This window comes from Engraulis encrasicolus, chromosome 23 (assembly GCF_034702125.1).
Source record: "Engraulis encrasicolus isolate BLACKSEA-1 chromosome 23, IST_EnEncr_1.0, whole genome shotgun sequence".
NCBI lineage: Eukaryota > Metazoa > Chordata > Actinopteri > Clupeiformes > Engraulidae > Engraulis > Engraulis encrasicolus.
The window spans coordinates 4,753,767-4,776,266 of NC_085879.1; the positions used below are offsets into that span (position 1 = coordinate 4,753,767).

Below are 22,500 nucleotides of genomic sequence, written 5' to 3' on the forward strand. Positions count from 1 at the left end.
TTAGTTGATGACAATGTTTGTGCATATAGTAAAAAATATTTTTGCCCATTTTTCTTTGCATATTATCTCTAAAACATTAACAGTTTGTGGTATGTAGCTTGGCAAATGGGAGGTTCAGTTCTTTCCATAGAATTACTATAGGGTTAACATTTGGAGACTGTAGGCCACTCCATGACTTTAATATGCTTCTTATTGAGCCACTCCTTCGTTGCTTTGACTGTATTTTGTGTATTATTGTCATGTTGGGAGATCCAAAAATGGCCCACCCTTCAGTGTAGTGGTGGAGGGAAGGATGTTTGCACTCAGGATTACACATTACATCTCTCTCTCCATCCATTCATTGACGATGTGAAGTTGCCCTGTGCATTGGCCAGACAAACACCCTCAAACCATAATGATACCACTTTCATGCATGATGGTGAGGAGGGTGTTCTTGGGATCATAGACAGCAGTACACTTTCTCAAAACACATTGAATTGTGTTAATGCCAAACAGCTTGATTTTGGTTTCATCTGACTACAGCACCTCCTTATCATATCTTAAACCAGTCTGATGTCCGTTGGCGAACCTCAGGTGGGACTGCACAGGTTCCTTCTGAAGTAGAGGTACCATGTGTGCACTACAGGATTTTAAAACTCTGTGGCATTAAGTGCTACCAGTAGTTTTCTCAGTGATTTTGGTCCCAGAAGCTTTGATATCATTGCCTAGTTCATCCCGTACAGGTCTAGGGTGCTTTCTTTCTGTTCTCATGATTATCAAATCCCTACAAAAGGTCAAATCTTGTATAGAGCCCCAGACAGGCTGATGGATAGTCATTTTGTATTCCTCACATTTTGGAAGAAATGCATCAACAACTGGGTCATTAATACCCAGTCTCTTTCTAATGGCTTTGCAGCCCATTTAATCTTTGTTTAGGTCTAAAATCTTGTCCCTGATATCATTTGACCGCTCTTTGGTCTTTCCCATACTGGTGAGGTTGGAGTGTGACTGATTCACTCATACTATGAACTGATTCTGCTGATTCAATGTGTCTTTTATGCATGTTAGTATGTACAGGTGTCTTTAATTCAGATGGCAAGTTGATCGGAAGTGCCCATCTGGTCTGTGGGCGCGGAACTGTAATCAGTTGGCAGGGGATCAAATACTTATTTTGCTCGATGAAATGGAAATAAATTAATATATATTCTCTTAAGTTAATTTCTGGATTTTCTTTTTGATATTCTGTCTCTCCATATTAGAATACATATTATCATAACATTTATTGACTGATCATGTCTTTGTTAGTAGGCAAACCAACAAAATCAGCAAGGGATCAAATACATATTGGACTCACTGTAAATAAAGGAGGGCTCTTCAAACTAAGTCAGTTTTATTTTCCTCGCTCTTCAAACAAGCTCTCGTCAATACTGGTTTATCTGCTCTGGGGACTTGCCCACACAAGGCTGAAGACGTTTGTCTGGCTGAGAGAGAGTGTGTTGAGCTGAATTGAGTAGACTTTATTAATCCCCAAAGGGAAAATTATTTTACCACTTAACCATCTACACAAAATACTAGTGAGACACTGAGACAGTGACATGAATATACTAACAGTGACACTTAATAATACAACACATTCATAAGTAAGCCACAGTACATAAAAGATACAATAGCAGACGTTAGAATGATAGTCAGCGGTTACCATTAAATAGCCTGATAGCAATAGGAACAGACAACCTCCTAAATTCTTTTATGTAGCATCTAGGGAGAAAGACACTTTGGCTCCTGCCACTTTAACTGAACATGCCGTACGTACAAAGGGGATAATTTTTACACAGAGCTCTGCTATTATGCAACTGAGGCCACTTCACCTAGCTCTCAGATCAACTAAGTCTGATGATACCCAGCACAGACTGATCATCATGAGATCTTCATCAGGGATATGAGAAAAAGCAACCTAGTATTTATTTATTTATTACTTTGGCTATTTTCGAAAAGGTGGGCCTTCACTATAAACACCATCTGTCGTAGCAAGCATGAGTTTACCCCTTACTGGCTGCCGCGTCTGTTGTGGCCTTCCGCGTGCCAAATGTTTCCACTTAAACAATTGTGGTGTTGTTCATCGGTACATTTCGGCACAGGGGGCTGGACTGGATTTTTTGTTCTTTTTCTGCAGTGACCTTGTTTTCTGTCATTTCAATTGTGCACACACACGGGCTCTGGCAGGGAGCGGAAAGGCTGACGTACGTAGCTTCCGTGAGAAAGATGAGGAGCTTGTGTCCACCGAGCTTTGAGGAGGTGAAGGATTTTTTTTGAAGTGGAGCTGCTGTGAATGACTAGGAGAGATGCGGGCTTTCAGCAGCGCTGTGTGTTTTGTGGTGCATACCTCGTTGTCACGTTGTCACGCTTAACATAATACACATTAGTTTGCAGACAAACATATTTTGGGGTGTTACACAGATATACTTGCTCAAAAACACACGCACGCATGGACACGCGCACACGCACACACACACACACACGCACACACACACACACACACACACACACACACACACACACACACACACACACACACACACACACACACACACACACACACACACACACAAACGCCTGTCTACATGCACCCATATAAAGTAAAAATAAATAATACAGTAAATACAAAGTGAGTGAGATGAATCAGTCATCGTTTCCTTTTGTGCCACACCTATGCGGCCCAGCATCACTGTACCTCCGGTTAGGCCATGTGGGCCCTGCTGAAAGATTCCGAGCTGCTGTGGAACATGCCGCTGTGTGGTGTCTCTAGCCTGATAAACCAGACTAAATGTGGATGTCTAATTTAGTCTGGCCTCGATGCATAATACATCCGAAGATTGTTGATGAGAACAACCTTCCCTCAAAACCCTGCCCGCTTTGATTCAAAACACATCTTTGCGTTGTAATTGGTTTGCCAGATTCATGGCATTCTGGCTTCATTGAATCATTATGCGAGGCCAGACCCACCCGTAGACAAAACATTTTGCCGTCCAGCGGGTGGCGCTGGTTCACCAGGCTATGGTGTCTCTGGTGTCATATATAATAAGAGTCATCTTTTGCCATTACACCAAATACATATACTGTATAGCACTGTCACGCAAATAAACATGTCATTATTATTTGTCACTTCCCACACCAGGTGGTGACGAGGACCTGGATTTCGACATTGACAAGAACAGCGGCAGCATAGTGGTGGCCCGGCCCCTGGACGCGGGGAAGAGGTCCAACTACAACCTCACCGTGAGGGTGACAGATGGACTGCAGGCCATCACGACACAGGTGAGCGACCAATCAGGAACGCGCCCATGACTATCACAACACGGGTGACTGATTATGGGCTTATGCTCAACACATTCCAGCACTACACATTCCAGCAGTCACTAGTTCAGTTGATATCGCTCCGCTTTAAACGCACTATATACGTATGTGTGACATTTTTTTTGACATTTTTAAGTTGTGATGACAGGATAATTTGTGATGAAGTAATGTGGCTGATCATCATCAGAAAGTGCTTCTAACCACTACACAGACATTATACTGTTTGGCCAGTATGTTACCCCCTGTAGACTATATCAGGGCCATATTACACTATCTACACTACACATATCGTATTACACTATCTCATTTAAGTTTGTGCAGATATGAGTGTGTTATAAAAAATAATTCCTCAACTTATTTAAACAAAGTCACTGTATGTGTGAATAATTTGACTTCTGGCTGTGACCTTATTTGAACAGTATATTATTATAAAAAAGATAATCAGGAAAAAGAGAATTTGATAACTTATATACATTCACATACTTCAATTGCCTGGGGACATGCTGTAATAGGATACATAATAAATGACTGTGAAAATTAACAGTTTCATCCTTTTGATCATCATTCCCAGTCAGGAAGTTTTTACAACAGTTCTGACATTTCATTAAAATAAAATATTGTGCTGAGCAATGCCATTTTTCCATCTAAGTCGTGCATCCATTGTTTAAAATATTAGAGCAGTAATTGAATATACCACCTCAGCCATCAACCTCTACTTTTCTCTGAAGCGTTCCCTCCTGATATCTGAATGTGCTGTAATGTGGGTTCGCTGTTGTCAACAGACTGCTGTTATCTCTCCAGCTCAGCCAGCACTCACACAAACCATGCAAATCACTTCTGGCCTGGCTCCCTCAGACCCTCATGTATTTCCGCTCATGTGGTGCAAGTCAGGTGAAGTCACATCTGCCCTCCTTCTCAAAAAACAAATCTCTTGTGCTCAGTTAACCATACAGAAAAGTAGTTTGCACAGATGACTCAGATGCAGTCACACTTGTGTCCTCAGTTCAGGAGGGAGGTTATCATGTTTGAAGTACCATAAGCCAACATAAAGAAAAGTAGTTTGCACAGATGACTCAGACGCTGTCACTTTGTTCCATGTCGTTCCTTGTCTGCCACCTCCACCACCTTCATTTCCTTTGGGATCCACAAAGTTACTCCAATTCTATTACACTGTTACTCAACTCTGCTCTGTTCTAGTACCTTGGGATCAACATCGTTGATGGAAATTGGCCTTATGGCTATAATCTTGTTTACCATTTGTTTTTCCATTTAAAATGTCATCAATATATGCTGTCCCTTTGTTAAATAAATAAACTTAAAACGTAACTCAAAATGCTCTGTTCTATTCTACTAGGCCTATATTCGCGTCCTGGACATGAATGAGCACCGCCCGGTGTTCCAGAAGAGTCTGTACGAGGTGCGCGTGCCGGAGGACACGGCGCCCTGGAAGGAGATCCTGCAGGTGAGCGCGGAGGACGCCGACATCAACAGCCGTCTGGTCTACTCCATCCACGGCAGCGTTCACCCGGACAGCGCCGCCTCCTTCCAGCTGGACCCCCGGAGCGGAGTCCTGGTCTTGGCCGAGCAGTTGGACTTCGAGGCACTGCCCCTGCACGTCCTCATCATCATGGTAAATATTTTATTTTTATATGTTTTTTTTTTAGGCTTTTATGGCTTTAATGTAGATAGGACAGCAAAGAGATGAGAGAGAAGAGAGAGAAGGGGGTAGGGTCGGGAAACGACTCAGGCCGAACTCAAACCTGGGTCGCCCACATATTGTACAGTGTCTTAGCGTGCTTCACCACAGCACCCCATCATGGTAAATATTTGATGTTAAAGAACCACTGTAGACTGGTTTGTCAATATGTGCAGTCTTTGTCAAGTGTCCTTACCTTTTCACTTTTGTTCTGACGACTTGGATGTGTGCACAGACTTATTGCTACTTTTTTAAAGTATTTCTTTCTGTCTTATGGGCCATTATTATGGCAGGAGGATAGTGTGAGAGAAGATAGGACATGAGCAGGAGCATGTGAGGGACTTAGTGTGCTATGGCACAACACCCCCACGTTACTTTAAAACTGAAAGGAAACATTTGTTTCACTAACAAAGACCCTGTTTTTTAATGCCCAATGTCTTTTTTTGCTAATATCTGTGTAAATTTGTAATGTAATGTGTTAGACTTTGTTCCTTCATGTCACAGGCAATACAACATGGCTGGTGTTACCTGACTCAACGCAGTCTCACCCCAAGTAGTCAATTTCTGACTACCTTGGACCAGACGGCAATTTTTGACGTCTTGGGTATTCCTTCCACGTCACATTTTGACTATGTGGCCTAACCCTAAACCTATTCCTAAACCTAACCTCAATGACGTTATGCTGCCACAAGGGGGCGCCTTTGAGGACATAGTCAAAATGTGACGTGGAAGGAATACCCAAGACGTCAAAAATTGCAGTCTTGGGGTGTCAAAAATTGAGTAGTCAAAAATTGACTACTTGGGGTGAGACTGTGTAGCCTGACTTGCTGACCAAATTTCCCCCTTGGGGACAGTGAAGTTTACAACTAACTAACTAACTTTCTTCTTTTCCAGGTTCGAGATCAAGAGATTCCTGTGAAGAGAAACTTTGTGAGAGCGTTGATCCATGTGGAGGACTGCAACGACCACACGCCCACCTTCCTCAGCTCCCGTTACGAGACCAGCGTGGCTAACCTGGCCCCTACCGGCACAGAGGTCCTGAGAGTCAAAGCTCTGGACAAAGACACCGGAAGCAACGCTGAGATAGTCTACGCATTTCACTCAGGTAATGTAATATATACATATTTTTTTGGTTGCAATGTATTTTTTTATATAAATGGGATGGCATGACACAATAGATTTTTTGATTGAAAATTAAATGACACGACACATATTCACATTAATCACGCTTCCCTCATGTTCTTTCATTTCTTTATTCAGTGTGTACTTGTGTGTTTTTGTAATATATTGTAGAGTTTTTGAATGATGACTTTTTGACATGGTAGCCACAAACGCATAAACAATGTGCCATTCTTGTACGTCAGGTCGATTTCTATTCTAAAGACATTTAGCCCCCTGCTTCAAAATACGGTTAAATCAAATTTTAAACAGGATGCTGTAGGTGGAAATGAGTGAAGAAAGAGCTGTGGTTTGTTATAATTATATTTTGTCACAATGTCTCTCTCACACTCACACACACAAATTGATTTTTCCTGTCCGCCCAACAATTTCCCCCCACCACCACCTCCCCACCTTCCCATCTTTATTGTCACCGTGGTAGACGTGGCCATTCTCCGAAAAAAGACACAGTTTGCCCCCATCCCCACCATAACCACTACCACCTCCATTTGTCTTTTGGATACACACACGCAGACACGCAGACACGCAGACACACACACACACACACACACACACACACACACACACACACACACACACACACACACACACACACACACACACACACACACACACACACACACACACGCACACACACACACACACACAATCAAAATCCTGACGTCTCTTTCTTTTCTTTCTTTTGTCTGTCTCATCAGGGAACGGCGATGGGGCCTTTGACATCGACCAGGACACAGGAAGCATACGTGTAGCAAAGCCCCTCTCTACTCCAGGACAGGACCAGTATCACCTGACCGTCAAAGCCATGGACCAGGGCTTCCCAGAGCGCAGTGACCTCTGCCCCGTGACGGTCCACGTCACCCTGTCCGACATGACGCCCCCTCGATTCCTGTCCGAGGAGTACTTCACAGAGATCAGCGAAGCAGTGCGACCTGGAGCACCGGTGGTCACTGTCATAGCGGAGAGTCCTGCACCTTTGCAGTACGCCATCAAGGACGGTGACCCCAACCGAACCTTCCACATAAACGCTAATTCCGGCCAGATCTCCGTCGAGTCAGAGTTGGATTACGAGACGTGTGCTTCGTATCGCCTCCGGGTGCAGGCCACCACATCGATGGGGATCTCGTCCAGTGTGATCGTGCATGTGTATGTCGTGGACGAAAACGACAACCCTCCTGTGTTCCTGCATAGGAGCTTCCACGGCCAGATCAGCGAGGCGGCCCATGTCGGCGCCATGGTGATCGGGGAAAACAACTCCCCTCTGGTGATCAAGGCCAGCGATGCTGACAAAGACTCTAATGCCCTGCTCGTCTTCCAAATCCTGGAGCCCCAGGCCCAAAAGGTGTTCAAGGTGGACCCCAACATGGGCACCATTTCACTCATCGCTCCCGTCGACTATGAGTCCACCCCCGAGTTTCATCTGACCGTTCAGGTCAGGGACTCAGGCGAGCCCTCGCTGATGGCAGAGACGCCAGCCATGGTTGTCATCCGCGTGCTTGACTTCAACGACTGCCCGCCTATATTCACAGAATCCTCATACAACACCTCCATGGAACTCCCCCTCTTTAAAGACACGGAAGTCGTGCAAGTGCTGGCACACGACCCAGACTCCGAGGTCACCTACAGCTTGTCTGAGAGCAGTCCAAATAAACATTTCATCATCCACCCCTCCTCCGGCGTCATCTCTGTGGCCAATACCTCCGCCATCCAAGGCCAGCATCAGCTCAGCGTTGTGGCCTCCGATGGCCTGTACAAGGATGAGGCCGTTGTGCATGTGAACATCAGCAACATGATGCTATCCAGCCTGAAGTTCGAGGAAGGGCACAAGGTGGCCACTGTCCTGGAAAATGTAACGTTTGTCAAAACCCTGGCTGTCCTCAGAGCCGTGGGCGGCTTCCTCAAGGAACCCCTCCACTACAAAGTGCTGAATGGCGGCGACAAATTCACCATAATCGAATCCTCTGGAGTGCTCCACACCACCGGCGTCCCGTTTGACCGAGAGGAGCAAGATGAGTACGATCTTGTGGTGGAGGTGAAGGACACGAGATGGCCGCCGCGTAGAGCGCTAACAAACATAAAGGTATACATCGATGACATCAATGACAACGCTCCTGTTTTTCAAAATCTGCCCCACTCGTTGACGATCTCAGAGGAGACCGAGCCTGGCGATGTACTCTATCAGGTGATGGCCAGCGATGCGGACGTGGGGGAGAACGGGTCGGTCATTTTCATGCTTCAGGACGACTTTGAATTCTTCAGAATAGATCCATATCTTGGAGATGTGTCACTTCAGCGGCCCTTGGACTTTGAATCCCTTAATAAATATGCGCTCACTGTGCTGGCGTCTGACGAAGGAGAACCGAGTTACACGGCGGTAGCAGAGCTTTATGTGCAAGTGCAGAACCGCTCTCACCCTGTGTTCCAGAGCTCCTTTTACCCATTGAAATTACCAGAGAACATTGCCCCCTACACCACTATCCTCCATGTGCAGGCGCGGAACCCTGATGGCTATCGCATTATTTACAACCTAGAGGAGGAAAATGCGACCAAAAACTTCTACATTGACTTCAAAACAGGGGCTCTGAGTGTAACAGACGCCCTCGACCACGAGACTCAAACAAGCCACCTGCTCACGGTACGGGCAACAGACTCTGTGATGGGCACTTTCGCAGAGGCCAAAGTGGAAATCGAAGTGGAGGATGTGAATGACAATGCCCCTGTGTTTCAGAACCACACATACGAAGCACATGTGCTGGAAGGACTCCCCGCTGGCACCTCTGTGCTACAAATTAGTGCGACGGATGAGGATTCAGGCAAGAATAAAGAAGTCACATATGAGCTGCTCAGCACAGACAAGAATGAGACAGACTTTTTTGAGATTGATCCACAGACAGGTCTGCTGGTGACATCACAGGAGCTGGACTTTGAAAGCACTCAGCACCTCCTTTTAAAGATCAAAGCGACAGATAGTGGCTCCCCGCCTCTGAGCAGCGAGGCCTACATCCTGGTTAATGTGACTGATGTCAACGACAACCCGCCCGACTTCACCAAGACCCATTACCAGGCCTCTCTGGACGAGCAGGCCACCTGTGGCCACATAGTGGTAAAAATACAGGCATCGGATCCAGACAGCACAAACCTCCAATACAAAATCCTCTCAGGGAATGAGAACAGGTACTTTGCCATTAACGAGTCGTCTGGCGTCATCTCCTTCTCAAACGTCTGCAAGCGAAACCTAGACCCTTTTTACAACCTAACGGTGGCCGTGTCGGATGGGGTCTTTCAAAAAACGGCCGCAGTGAACATCGACATGATCCACAGCAACAGGCACAGCCCATACTTCAGTCAGAACATCTATGAAGCGGAGCTGGCGGAGAACACTGAGCCGGGCACAAGAGTGATCCGTCTGGCTGCGATTGACCCAGATGATGGACCTTACGGCAGTGTGGACTACACCATCATCAACAAGCTTGCTGACGAGACCTTTTCCATAGACCAAGACGGACAGATAGTTACATCCAAGCCACTGGACAGAGAGAATCCCTTGCAGAGGGTGATTGCCATTAAGGTGATGGCCAAAGATGGGGGTGGGAGAGTGGCCTTTTGCACAGTGAAGGTGATTCTGACGGACGAGAATGACAATGCCCCGCAATTCAAAGCTTCTGAATATCAGGTGTCCATCCAGTCCACCGTCAATAAAGGGGCTCCTGTCATTCAGATCATGGCTTATGATGCAGATGAGGGCAAAAACGCAGACGTCACCTACACCATCCAGGAGGCGTCGGAAGTGACAGAGGACGTGATTGAGATTAACCCCTTCACCGGGGTCGTTAGTGTGAAAGAGAGCCTGGCTGATATGGAGGACAAGATATTCCACTTCAAAGTGAAGGCGCGAGATGGTGGCCTGCCCTTTTACAACTCCACCGTGCCCGTAGAGGTGAAAGTTGTGCCGCCGGAGGCGCCTCTGCCACAGTTCACCGAGCCGCTGTACACATTCACTGCCTCCGAGGACCTTCCTCTGGGAACAGAGATTGGGGTGGTGCGGGCTGACGGTGACGACCCCATCATATACAGCCTGGTGGAGGGCAACACCATCGAGAGCAACAAGGAGCATGTGTTTGCCGTGGACGAAGAGAGCGGCACGCTGGTGGTCCAAAAGACCATCGATCACGAGAGGACCAAGTGGTACCAGATCGACGTGGTGGCCCAGGGGAACCACAACGGCACCGACGTGGCCTCGCTGGTGTCCGTCAGCATCCAGGTCCAGGATGTCAACGACAACGAGCCCACCTTCGACGCCGACCCGTACCAGGCCTTCCTGGCCGAGAACCTCCCGCCCGGCACCACCGTCATCCAGGTGACCGCTAACGACCCCGACACGGGCGACAACGGACAGGTGACGTACCTCCTGGAGCCGGAGGACGTCGGCGACATCTTTGCCATCGACAGCGAGAGCGGCTGGATCACCACCATGCGGGAGATGGACTGCGAGAGCGTGCAGATGTACCGCTTCTACGTCGTCGGCACCGACCACGGCAGCAAGGTCAAGCTGTCGTCCTCCGCTCTGGTGGAGGTGATGATCACGGATGAGAATGACAACCCCCCGCGCTTCACAGAGGAGCTGTACCAGGGCTCGGTCATGGAGAACGCCCGGCCGGGAGAGGTCATCGTCACTCTGTCCACCACGGATCTGGACGTGACTGCGGAGAACCGCCTGGTGACGTGTTACATAACAGGTAAGCAGGACCCTTGTTCAGGGTCCAGGAGAATAATGCCTGTAGTTAAGTTTTACTGAACTTTTCTTATGGGGCCATGGGGAAATCATGCTGAGAGACAAATTGATCCTGTGTTTTATTGATGTGGCAAATGCAGAGTATACATTTTTCAATTAACAATTGAACAGGGGCCAGATATACTTGTGTTTGCTGGACCCCTTGTAAATATACGTAGCAAGTGGTAGCAGTAGATCACATTGACAAGTGACCCTTTGAAGTGCCGACCATGAAACACAGTGCATATAAATGAATACTGTATGTAAACAAAGTATACAGGGTATGTGCAACTCCTGAGGCTGTTTCACTGTGACAAAAACAGCCATGGAAGTAAGAAAGTAACATAGCTCAAATGTAGCTCAGCTGTTTTAGGCTTCCTTTTCAGTTAAGTATTTGATAAGCATATTGACAAATTAGCATTGCAACTCAGACACTGCAGTGAAATGCAGCCCTGACGTGCTAGCCAGTTAGCAACTTGGGTGGTTGGTTGCCAATGGGAGATTACATTGCAAACATCAAAGTAGCTAATGTACAAACGTAGTTAGCAACTATGGTTTTGAGAGATGCACTCCTGGTTTGGTTGATCCCCTCTGGTGTCACTGACTCCCTGTAGATGGAGATCCTCTGGGCCTCTTCTCCGTGGAGCCGGACGGTGAGGAGTGGAGCGTGGTGCTGCGGGGCCCGCTGGACAGGGAGCTCAACGACAGGCACACCCTGCAGGTGGTGGCCTCTGATGGCAGGGCTCAGGACACCACCTCGGTGGAGATCCACGTGCTGGACATCAATGACAACAGCCCACTGTGCGAACAGGTGAGCGCTGAGGAACAAATGCACTGACAAAATCATTCAATTCTCATTAGAATAATAAGAAAAGGTAATGTAGGAAATAGATTGCACTTAGTTTCTTTTTTTTCCTTTTTATTCATGCATTGCAGGGCTAGACAGATATTTCGGGTACAAGACCCTTATCAGTGTAATGTGTAATGTTTACACGGATGAAGGCTCTCGTAGCCGAAACATCTGTCTAACCCTGCAATGGATGAATAAAAAGAAAAAAAAGAAGAAAGGTATGTGATCCATTCCCTACATTGTCTGACTACTTGAGTGACACACCAACAATAAGGGAGAGCGCAGTGAGTGGAAAAGATAATAAGAAATGGGACACTTTCACAGCATGGGCCGTATGAGCATGCACACATACACATGCCATCTACAGTTGTGAACTGGCAAGCTACAGGTGACTCTTGCTGTCTGTGAAGATTCTGATCCATCCAGGTCATGTTAGTCAAAAGAGTTCAGCTGTAAGCTCCCTTTTTCTTCACCTGCAACTTCTTTTGCATGGCTTTGATGTCTCTGCTAAGCCCTCCCACAGACTACACAGACTGGGTGACCCTCGCCCACCCCCTCTTCTTATCTTCTGCTGCCACCCCCATACTGCCAAATTTCCCCAGAAGAAGTTTCTTCCTACCCGCAACCTCTTCCACCAAAACCTCCATTTCCTGTTTAGGGACAGCTTTGCCTTCATCTTCCTTGTATCATGATTGATGTTGGTCTTGTGAACGTTTTTTTTTCCAACATAGAACGTTCTCCTAAGAAGTTCTTAAGTCATGAATATAAGAAGTTCATAAGAAATGCCATTGTTCTTACAAAAATATTGAGGAATTTCACTTGAGCAAAACCTTAGGAACTTCTTCTTTTTTTTCTTAAGAATCTTCCTAAGATTTATCTTAAGATTAGTTTTGTGAATCTGGCCCCTGGGTTTCATTTTGTAGCTTGAAGACCTTACATTTAGCTGACACTTTTATTCAAAGCGTCTGTAGCATTAGGTGCCTTGCTCAAGGGCACCTGAGCCAAAGTAGGAGTGGAAGGGTGGGATTCGAACCTGCAACCCTGTGATCTACAGTCCAATTCCCTAACCACTATGTGCTTATCTATCAGACTTCCTTAGTTATAATTCTGATATGGGACTCTATTTATCTCAGAAGAGGACCTATGAGGCCAACCTCTTACCACATCACCATGTGTGAATTGCCTACAACTAAACTCTTTCGCTTGAATCCTGCTGGTACATGCCACTCCCTTCAGAGTAACGACTGCCATCCTTATTCAAATACCATCAAGCAACCAACCGTACCTGTCTGCTTCTCAGACTCGGAGATGAACTGCGGGCTTAAGCCAGTTTGTGTCATTTGTGCATACACATACGGCGCGTCGACCACGACGCTCTGAAAAACAGGTTTTTCAGACAACTTGGAATTGCCCTGAGTGCAACACAGCTTTATTTTGCAGTTGACTGGCATTGTTGACATCACTGAGGACAAACCTGTGTAGTCGTGTGATCCTCTGTAATTACTAGCAAGATCATGTGTAATCCCCTTAATATCCCCTTAAATAATTGTCTTCTAATCTAGTTTTAACCACAGATCTAGATGAAAACAATGAATTCTACCAAATGAACTCTAAGGCAAAGCAGAGCTGGTTCATGTATTTTTCGCATGTCATGTGCAGGTTAATATAGCACAACAAAATATGTAATGTCTACATATAGTAAATAATGCTATTATGTATGAGCTGCTGGTGTATTGTTGAACAGTCTAATTAAGTGAAGTAAGTCAAATTACTGCTGTAATTTCATGCCAAAAGCTGAAATGCTACATGGTGGATTGGGTGTAATTCTCTCTTGTGTCTGGGGTTTTAGCTGCTCTACACGGAGGCCGTGATGGAGAACTCTCCCCCGGGCCGCTTCATCCTCAAGGTGTCAGCGGCCGACCCCGACATCAGTACAAATGGACACCTATCCTTCACCCTTCACGGCCACAACGCTGACAAGTTCCACCTGAACCAATGGACAGGTAAACACACACACACACACACACACACACACACACACACACACACACACACACACACACACACACACACACACACACACACACACACACACACACACACACACACACACACACACACACACACACACACGCACACACACACACACACACACACACACACGCACACGCACACACACACACACACACACTTGGTATGTTTGCCTGTCTCCCTTAAGTGTCAGATAGCATCTGGGTGCAGACAAGACAGGACAGACAGAAGAGCAGACCAGGCATTTGAAAAGCCCCCTCTCTCTTACTCTCTCTTTCACTCTTTCTCTCTCATACACACACACATACACACAAGCACAAAGCCCCTCACTCTAACAAAGTCTGGAATTCTTCTCTGCCCTCATCAATCTTGTGTGCCTCTCTCTTGTTTGGGAAATCTGTCGTCGACACAGATCTGCCCCCACCGCGCAGTTATCTCAACAGGGCACAGCAGGGCATCTTACCAAAACAACTTATCGCTCCTGAGAACGGGATGGAGGTTGTGAGGCACAAAGTGAGGGATTTATTCAGTGAAGTATCACGGATATATAGCACAACACGTTCCGAGCATTCTTTGATTGCCTCACAGATCTGTGTAAATTAGCGTTGAGAGTTGTGTGGATCTTGTAACTTGACAGCCCTGTGGTTTCATCTAAAAACCCATAAGACCATTATAGCAGGCTTGTCTTACCCAATGTTTTGAATGAAGTGTCAGAATTGCCATTCAATTATGTACTTAAATCAGGGAACAGAAACCTCAAACAATACCTCAAACTGCAATGCCTAGATTATAATAAACAAATTTGTTTAGGCAAGGCAAGGCAAGGCAAGGTAAGTTTATTTATATAGCGCATTTCATACACAGGTGGAACTCAATGTGCTTCACAAAGTTAACAAATGTAAATGAAAGGAAACTGAAAATGAAAGGTTTAGACCTGCATAGAGAGAGATATGGTGCACAGCATGAGGATTTCGTTGTAAACCAGAGTTGTATATAGTAGAAGTACTCTTGTAATTCCAAAATTAATAATACAATATTACAAAGTTGAAAGCATGTAATATCATTCTACTAGTGTTGTAATTGCATCGGTAAGAGTAATTCTACGTTATACAACTCTGTTATGAACATAGACAGACAAAATGGGGTGAACGAATCCGTATGCAAAACACTGAGGTGGCCTGTGTACCATCAAATGAGTCTCGACAGGTGAGCTTTTCACATTGGCTGCGTTGAAAGCCCTTTGGGAAACTCCAGTGAAAGCCCTTTGGGAAACTCCAACTCCCATTGTCATTGTGACACAGCACTCCACAGCACACAAGTGAACACTGCACATAACGAAATTGCATTTTATGCCTCACCCGTGCAAGGAGGCAGCCCTCAGTGGCGCCCCATGGGGAGCAGTGCGGTGGGACGGTACCATGCTCAGGGTACCTCAGTCATGGAGGAGGATGGGGGAGAGCACTGGTTGATTACTCCCCCCACCAACCTAGCGGGTCGGGAGTCGAACCGGCAACCTCTGGGATGCAAGTCTGATGCCCTAACTGCTCACCCATGACTGCCCTGTTGGATAGTGAGGGGGAGGCGGACATATTTCCTGTGCACTTTGTATCTTCAAGTGTTGTACGCTATGATTAATCAATATTGTGTCCATGACTGTAAGTCGCTTTGGATAAAAGCGTCTGTCAAATGTAATATATGAAGAGCTCTTTTCCTAAACGAGATATATCCATTTTATAGAATGTTGGGAATTTGATATTTTGTATTGGGCATTCCATTGAATTGCATTGCAAAATGCATTTTATAGAAGTTTAAAAAGTATGTTCTCAAAACATTTGAATGGTAAGAATTCACACATAGATGATAGAACTTCCAGTCAATTCCAATATTAAAATGCAAAAAGTCAAAAATGGTGGATATAGCGTCTTGGAAAAGAGCTCTTCATATTGTAATGTAATTTAATGTCTGGACAGGTGAGCTTTTCACGTTGGCGACGTTAGATCGTGAGCGAGAGTCAGACTACGAGCTGGTGGTGAAGGTCACGGACGGCGGCGGGCGCTCCTGCCAGGCGGACATCGTGCTCATGGTGCAGGACATGAATGACAACGTGCCGCAGTTCTCCATGGACCACTACGAGGTCACCGTGTTCGACAACACCACCGTCAGGACACCCGTCGCTGTCATCTACGCCAGAGACCCAGATACAGGTGCGTCATGGAGGATGGCAGCCTACTTCTAATGTATGCTTTGATATCGTCTACATGTCTAAACAGTTGCTTGCAACATATACATCTTGCCCACATGTACTGTTCACGGTTAAAGGAGAAGGGGTATAGAATGATGTGGGCCTGAAAAAAACTGTTTTGGTAACACTTTAGAATAATGGATGCAAAAAAGCATTATAAAGACTTAATAAATAATTAACTATTGATGAACAAAACATTAACAAACGTTTGTAAATGACTAGGAAATGTAAACAAATGCTTGTAAATGACTAGGAAATGCTATGTTAATATTTTATATTTATGAAACATTTACAAGTTGCTTGTAAATGAATAAAATACTCTGTTATAAGGTGTGTAAAATCTTGCATATATCATTTGTAGATGTTTTATAAAGCATTAATAAAACTTAGTTAACAATAAAAACATTTGTTAATGTTTTATTCATCATTAGTTAATTATTTACTGAGTCTTTACTAAGGAACATTATTATAAAGTGTTACCAATGTTTTTTAAAGAGAGAGATACGTTATAGGACGTTTGGGCTTTTATTTTTAAGAGACTGTGAAGAGCGGCAGGAAGTAATTGGGTGACAGAGATTGGCTGGGACTGGGAAATGATTCAGGCCAAATTCGAACCTGGGTCCCCATGCGCATGTTGGCCATTGATCATAGGCGTGCACAAATAGGGACCAGGTGGTGCTAAAGCACCTGCCCCTTTGCCCTGCTCGACAAAAAAAGCCTTTTTGAAACTGTGCTCCATATTGACATGATAATAACGCCTCACAATCAAAAGCATGTGATATAATGTATATCGTATACATGTGTATATTCCCTCCCCTTCAGCACCTGCCCCCCCGCAATGTCTGTGCACAGCACTGCCATTGATGTTACGATGCTTCAGCTCAATGCACGACAGCACCCCCAAAATGTGAAAAATTTAGCTGCAGCATTAAAAAAGACAAAGTCAAACCCTCTATTGTCATGACTTGTGTAATACAGTACTACTCACTACTTCTGAAAGACCCTTCATCATAGCAGCCTCTCAAACTAGAGAACATTTTCATTTCTGCATGATTACGCATTCCATGGCATCGAGGGGGAACGTGTCAGTGACAGAAACTGAGCTGCCTAATCACGCCTGCACACCCACACTCCATTCAATCCCACTCAGTGCAAACAAGTGAAGTCTTAGCGCCTTTTCAAAAAAAGAGAATAGGAAAGAAGGACTGAAATCCTTCATTAGGGAGTGTCAGGACCACTCCTGTTGATGTGTTGGAACATGCTGCCTGCGAGATCCCAGTTGTCTCTCCTTCTCAGTTTTCATTAGATTTTTTGAAGGCAAAATCTTTCCATCTTTTGTTATGTTTTCTCTTCAAACTCATATGTCTTTCCTACTCAACGTGTCATCATGTCCTGACCATACAACACTCTATATTGTTCTCTTGAGCTGCAGATGCACGTACTGTAAGTGGTATAGTCTGTACATGTCCAGATAGGATAGACAGGACCGCCGACAGCTGTGGCCAGGCCCAGGACAAAAGCCTCTGAAAGGGTCCTCCACCCAATACGCACAATGTAATGAGGATGCTATTCTGGGCCCCTCTCTCCCTGGGCCCGGGACAACTGACCCCTTTGTCCCCACCCTGTCGGCTTCCCTGACGATAGATATGCCAACCTCCATCAGTAACCTAACCTTACCGCGCTGGGGGAAACTTGACTCAAATGGTTCACGCTGCAATGACTGCCTGTTCCATCTCTGCTCTCTGTTCCATCTATCCAGTAGGAGTGAGATGATTTAGTGGCATGTGGCATGTAGAAGTGGCATGCCAAAGGAAGGCTACGTTTTAGCTTGGTGGACATACATTATTCACTGACAGGTTAGGGTTAGGAATGAGTTTCGGCATAGGCACTGTTCTAATCCCCTCTCCATCTATCCACGCTGAGTAAGAAAAAGGTTATTTTGCAACCGCATGAAACAAGTTGCAAAAAAGATCAGAAACTAACAGAACATATTCCATTGGTTGATTTTGATCCCAGACTTGAGATGGCATTGTTTGATATTTTCATCCCAGACTTCTGTCATTTAAATTTAAATGTTGTAAATTGTGCTGCCTCTTGACCAGAATGCCCTTGAAAACAGAGATTTATAATCTGAGTGGATATTTTTTCCTGGTAAGATATAAACTCTCATATGTGCAGGTATTTGACTTTCGTCTTGTCGTGAGGGGGCAATTACTTCACTTGTTCAAAATTCATATTTTCATGTAATGCATCAGTGTAGCCAGTGACACTGATGGTCCAAATGACACATTTTCAGTGTAAAAGCCTCTATCGCGCCAAAACATAATGCAACCAGAGCTATAATGCATAATGTAACTGCCTTTTTTGTGACGTGTTTTGAGTTATAAGTTGGATAAGCATCAAAAGGGCCTTAGAGTAGGGTCAGCCAAGTTACACCTTGCCATGTCACTTTGCGACTTTCCCTGCCTTCAGTCTGTGTTCAACTCTTTCAGTTTTGCTGATATGCGCAAATATCGTAAAAAATAAAACAGTATTGCTGAATAGCCATGGCTCCGTGAATGGAACATTTGTCCCACTAATGCCAGTTAATCTTCATTTGGCCCTAAATATCATTGAGGGGAGTTGGCTGTTGATTTCAGTCCAGACCATTATGACAGTTTCAATAGATGACATTTTAACGCTTTCATGCGGAGACACTATTATAACATCAATGTCACCAAAATGGTAACGACCATGTGATAATCTCTTACTCAAGATTCTCAGCAATGTCATATCAATGTTGTTATGGTGTCGTTAGGTTATGAAAGGGCTATGCTGTTTTCAAATAATGTTGCCCCATAATGCATGCCGTTCCACCAGTGGAACACTGTAATAGTCATTGAAAAGTTAACTACCATAGTGCTACACTACTATGACATTACTACTATACCTTACCTTACCTTACATAAACATATACATGTACATATACATATACATATACATATACATATACATATACATATACATATACATATACATATACCTTTAGTAATGCACTATGACCTCATGGCCATTCTGGTAGCAGCAAATGTATAACACTGACTCAATGGATTAAATGTTAACAGGTCCTGATACAGATTTGTGCATGTTGTTTCAGGTATAAACTCGGAGGTGAGGTACTCTCTCCACGGCCTGGACAGCAGCTTCTTCTCTCTGGATGAGATCTCCGGGGTGCTGCGTCTAGAGAGGCCTCTGACGGAGCAGGCGCAGCCCACCTTCGAACTGAAGGTGAATGCCACGGTGTCATTACTGCTGATGATTAAACATTAATGACAACATATATTTATCAAATGTGTGCATTTATTATACATGGTTGCACTAACAAAGACACCATGAAAGAAAGTGCTACAGAAAGGCATGTTATACATTATTGCAGACGTTTCAGTCTTTTTCCACCAGACCTTGAATGTCATGTTTTTGACTGCAGCCGGTGGCTAATCTGGACATTTCAAGGCAACATCCACATGCTTAAACAAATACACGTCATGTGATGGCTTTTCCGGACAGTTCTATTTTGCTTTTGCACCCTCAGGCTGTTATGGTAAATATTTATTATTAATACTATATAACGTATATGTGAAGGTGAAGGCCACAGATCGAGGCCTGCCGCACCACATGCACTCCTTTGCCACGGTGACGGTGAACGTGGTGGACCTCAGCCAGTACCAGCCGGTGTTCGCCAGCTCCGAGTACAGCACGTCCGTCCCGGAGTCCATCGCCGTGGGGACGGAGGTGCTCAGCGTGACGGCCCACATGACAGACGAGGAGACCGCCGGCGAACCCGTCACGTACACCATCGTAGCCGGGAATGAGGGCGCAAAGTTTCAGATCAATCCTCATACAGGTAGGCTTTGGTGCTGTGCAACCTTGCTTTTTTGTTTATTTTTTGTGTGTGTTGGTTTACTATTTTCTCTTTTGACTCACCATCAGCATCTGTCTTTGGTCTATGTCCTGTCCTGGAAGACATCACATCAGAATCAGAGGAAATTATTTATATGTCCAGAGTCAAAGCTTTGACTCCTTGGTAACAGTGAATTATAACAGAGGTTCTACTCTCTGAGATACATAATGCTCCAATTGTTTCTGCCAGGGTCGCTGCTAAGATTTTGGAGGCCCAAGCATAAATGGTCAGGAGCCCCCCCCCCCTTAATTAAACAATAATAATAATGTACTAACTAATAAATATGATTTGTAATGTAATTCAGTACTTTTTTCATGACGTTTACTCAATCTTAATTTAAGCAACCCCAATTTTGGGGGCAAAGTGGTTGCTGCCCCATGCACAGGTTGGTGCCCTAAGAACTCTGCATACTCTGCTTGTATCTAGCGGCGGGCCCTGGGCTCTGCCTTTAAAGGGTTAAGAAAGAGAATGAGATAAACAGTATTCAATGCCTTTATGTATTTAATGCTCAGATAGTAAATAGTTGAGGGTGCCAGCAGCGTCTGCTACCGGCATTGAGCTTCTCCCCATCAATCAGACTCATGAAATATAAACACTTAGTGTTATGTACACAGCTGCCGGCCCTGATAATATCTTCTAAAATGGATTAATGGCAGTAAGCCACTGTTAAACAGCCCTAGACAAACATATGGAGTAGTCATGGGCAAGGCCCGAGTTGGTGTCACCGTGACGCATGTCCAAACCACCGGCAAAGTTGAGAGGGAAATTGACACGCTGCGATCGATGTGAAGTAAAGAGGCAGAACGTCCTTCTTTTTTATCAGGCCTTCATAGAGGTTCTGACGCTTGAAGTGTGCATGAGAACTACCCCTAGTGTGTTCTTGTTACGTATGTGGGAGTCTGAAGAGGGATAAAAGGTTTTTTTGTACCAGCAGAGTTGGAGGTCTGTGTGTGTGTGTGTGTGTGTGTGTGTGTGTGTGTGTGTGTGTGTGTGCGCGCGTGCATGCCTGCCTGTGTGTCTGCGTGTGCGCACACGTGTTTGTGCGCACGCATGTGTGTGCACGTGTCTAATTGTGTAATTGAATGTGTTGTTTGTGAGTGTGTGTCACTGTGGGCCTGTCTCTGTGTGTGTGTGTCTACGTGCATGCATGCTTGCCTGGTCATTCACCCACCCGCCTCATCTCCCTTGCTTGTGTGAGCTTGTTCACAAAAAGAAACTGCTGGAGCTTGCAGCACTCGTTTGTTTGTTCTTCTCTTTTCATCACAACGGCCCTCCTCCTTCCACCGAGCGAGCGCCTTTATCGCCGTCAACCAGAGCTGAGGCCGGAGCCTCTCATGGTGCATTGAGCTCAATCTTGTTATTAACTGTTAAACAAGCCATGGTGGCTATCGGGCGATTGTGACAGCCTACAAAATCAATGGGTAATTTAGAAGTACTTGAGAAGTAACTGTACAGGCTATCAATTGGAAGCATGGTTGGTTAAACTTGGTTTGTTACATATACTTCTGACACTTGGTATTGGATGAACAAAGTGACATTTATTCTCACTTAAATCCTCGATGTTATATCATGAGCAGATCTGAGCTTGAAAGGAGAATCCTCTTTTTGTGTTTGGTGTGACTTTTCTAGTGTTCTTTCTCTGTTCTCTTTCTGAGTTCTTTGTTCTTTTGTGTGTGTGTTAACAGAAAAAGTTGACTAGTGTTCAATCCATTGCCTGTCCATGTACAAAGCCTATAGCTTCATCTGTATGATCAGGGTCTAGTCGTAGTGCATGGTTTAGGCCAGTGCTTCCCAAACTTTTTTGTCTCATGTACCCCCCAAGCCTTTTCGTTGTGCCATGAGTACCCCCTAACTCATCTTTTACATCGCTTTTTCTATTACAGTGTGACTATGATTCATGCATTTGTTAAAATTACCATTTTTCCAAGTACCCTCTGCCTTGTGCTGGCGTACCCCTAGTGGTACACGTACCCCTGGTTGGGAAACACTGGTTTAGGCTAACAACATTTTATATCATTCTGCCATGTATGGTATCACAGGAACAGCAAGTAAGACTCACCAATGCTTGCTATAGGAAATGGTACAATGGTCCTCTTTCTCTGTCAGAAGAACGTTTCATGTTTCAGATTTCTACTTTGAAAGCATTAAGGGGTAAATTACCACCTCTCCCAAATCTGCTTTCTTATCACACTAGTATTCACAGCACAGCACAAGGAAAAGGAAAAACTCCTCCAGTAGGTGTCAGAGTTTTACATCTTTTGATGTAGACATTTTCCATTGCCCTAATCAGAGCTTTTTTTTTTGTCTGTCACAGTAATGACTCAGCTTTGGTCAAAACAAGTATCAAACAAAAAATGAACATATGCAAATTGTGTGTGTGTGTATACATGCTGTGCCATATTTTCTCTATCCAAATCAGACGTCAAAAATCTTTGTGTGGTGTATTCATCGTTAATTA

At 44.9% G+C, this 22,500-nt stretch overlaps 1 protein-coding gene across 2 annotated transcripts in view; it reads left to right on the forward strand.

The window, feature by feature from the left end:
* fat2 (FAT atypical cadherin 2) overlaps nucleotides 1–22,500 on the forward strand; it is a 72,811-nt gene that overhangs the window by 20,654 nt on the left and 29,657 nt on the right. For both annotated transcript variants that reach the window (XM_063190181.1, XM_063190182.1), the window contains exons 7-15: nucleotides 3,155–3,294; nucleotides 4,688–4,963; nucleotides 5,924–6,134; nucleotides 6,907–10,944; nucleotides 11,594–11,790; nucleotides 13,679–13,832; nucleotides 15,831–16,064; nucleotides 19,239–19,369; nucleotides 19,724–19,985. In XM_063190181.1, the coding sequence (XP_063046251.1) occupies nucleotides 3,155–3,294; nucleotides 4,688–4,963; nucleotides 5,924–6,134; nucleotides 6,907–10,944; nucleotides 11,594–11,790; nucleotides 13,679–13,832; nucleotides 15,831–16,064; nucleotides 19,239–19,369; nucleotides 19,724–19,985 (5,643 nt within the window). The remainder of the gene's footprint in view (nucleotides 1–3,154; nucleotides 3,295–4,687; nucleotides 4,964–5,923; nucleotides 6,135–6,906; nucleotides 10,945–11,593; nucleotides 11,791–13,678; nucleotides 13,833–15,830; nucleotides 16,065–19,238; nucleotides 19,370–19,723; nucleotides 19,986–22,500) is intronic.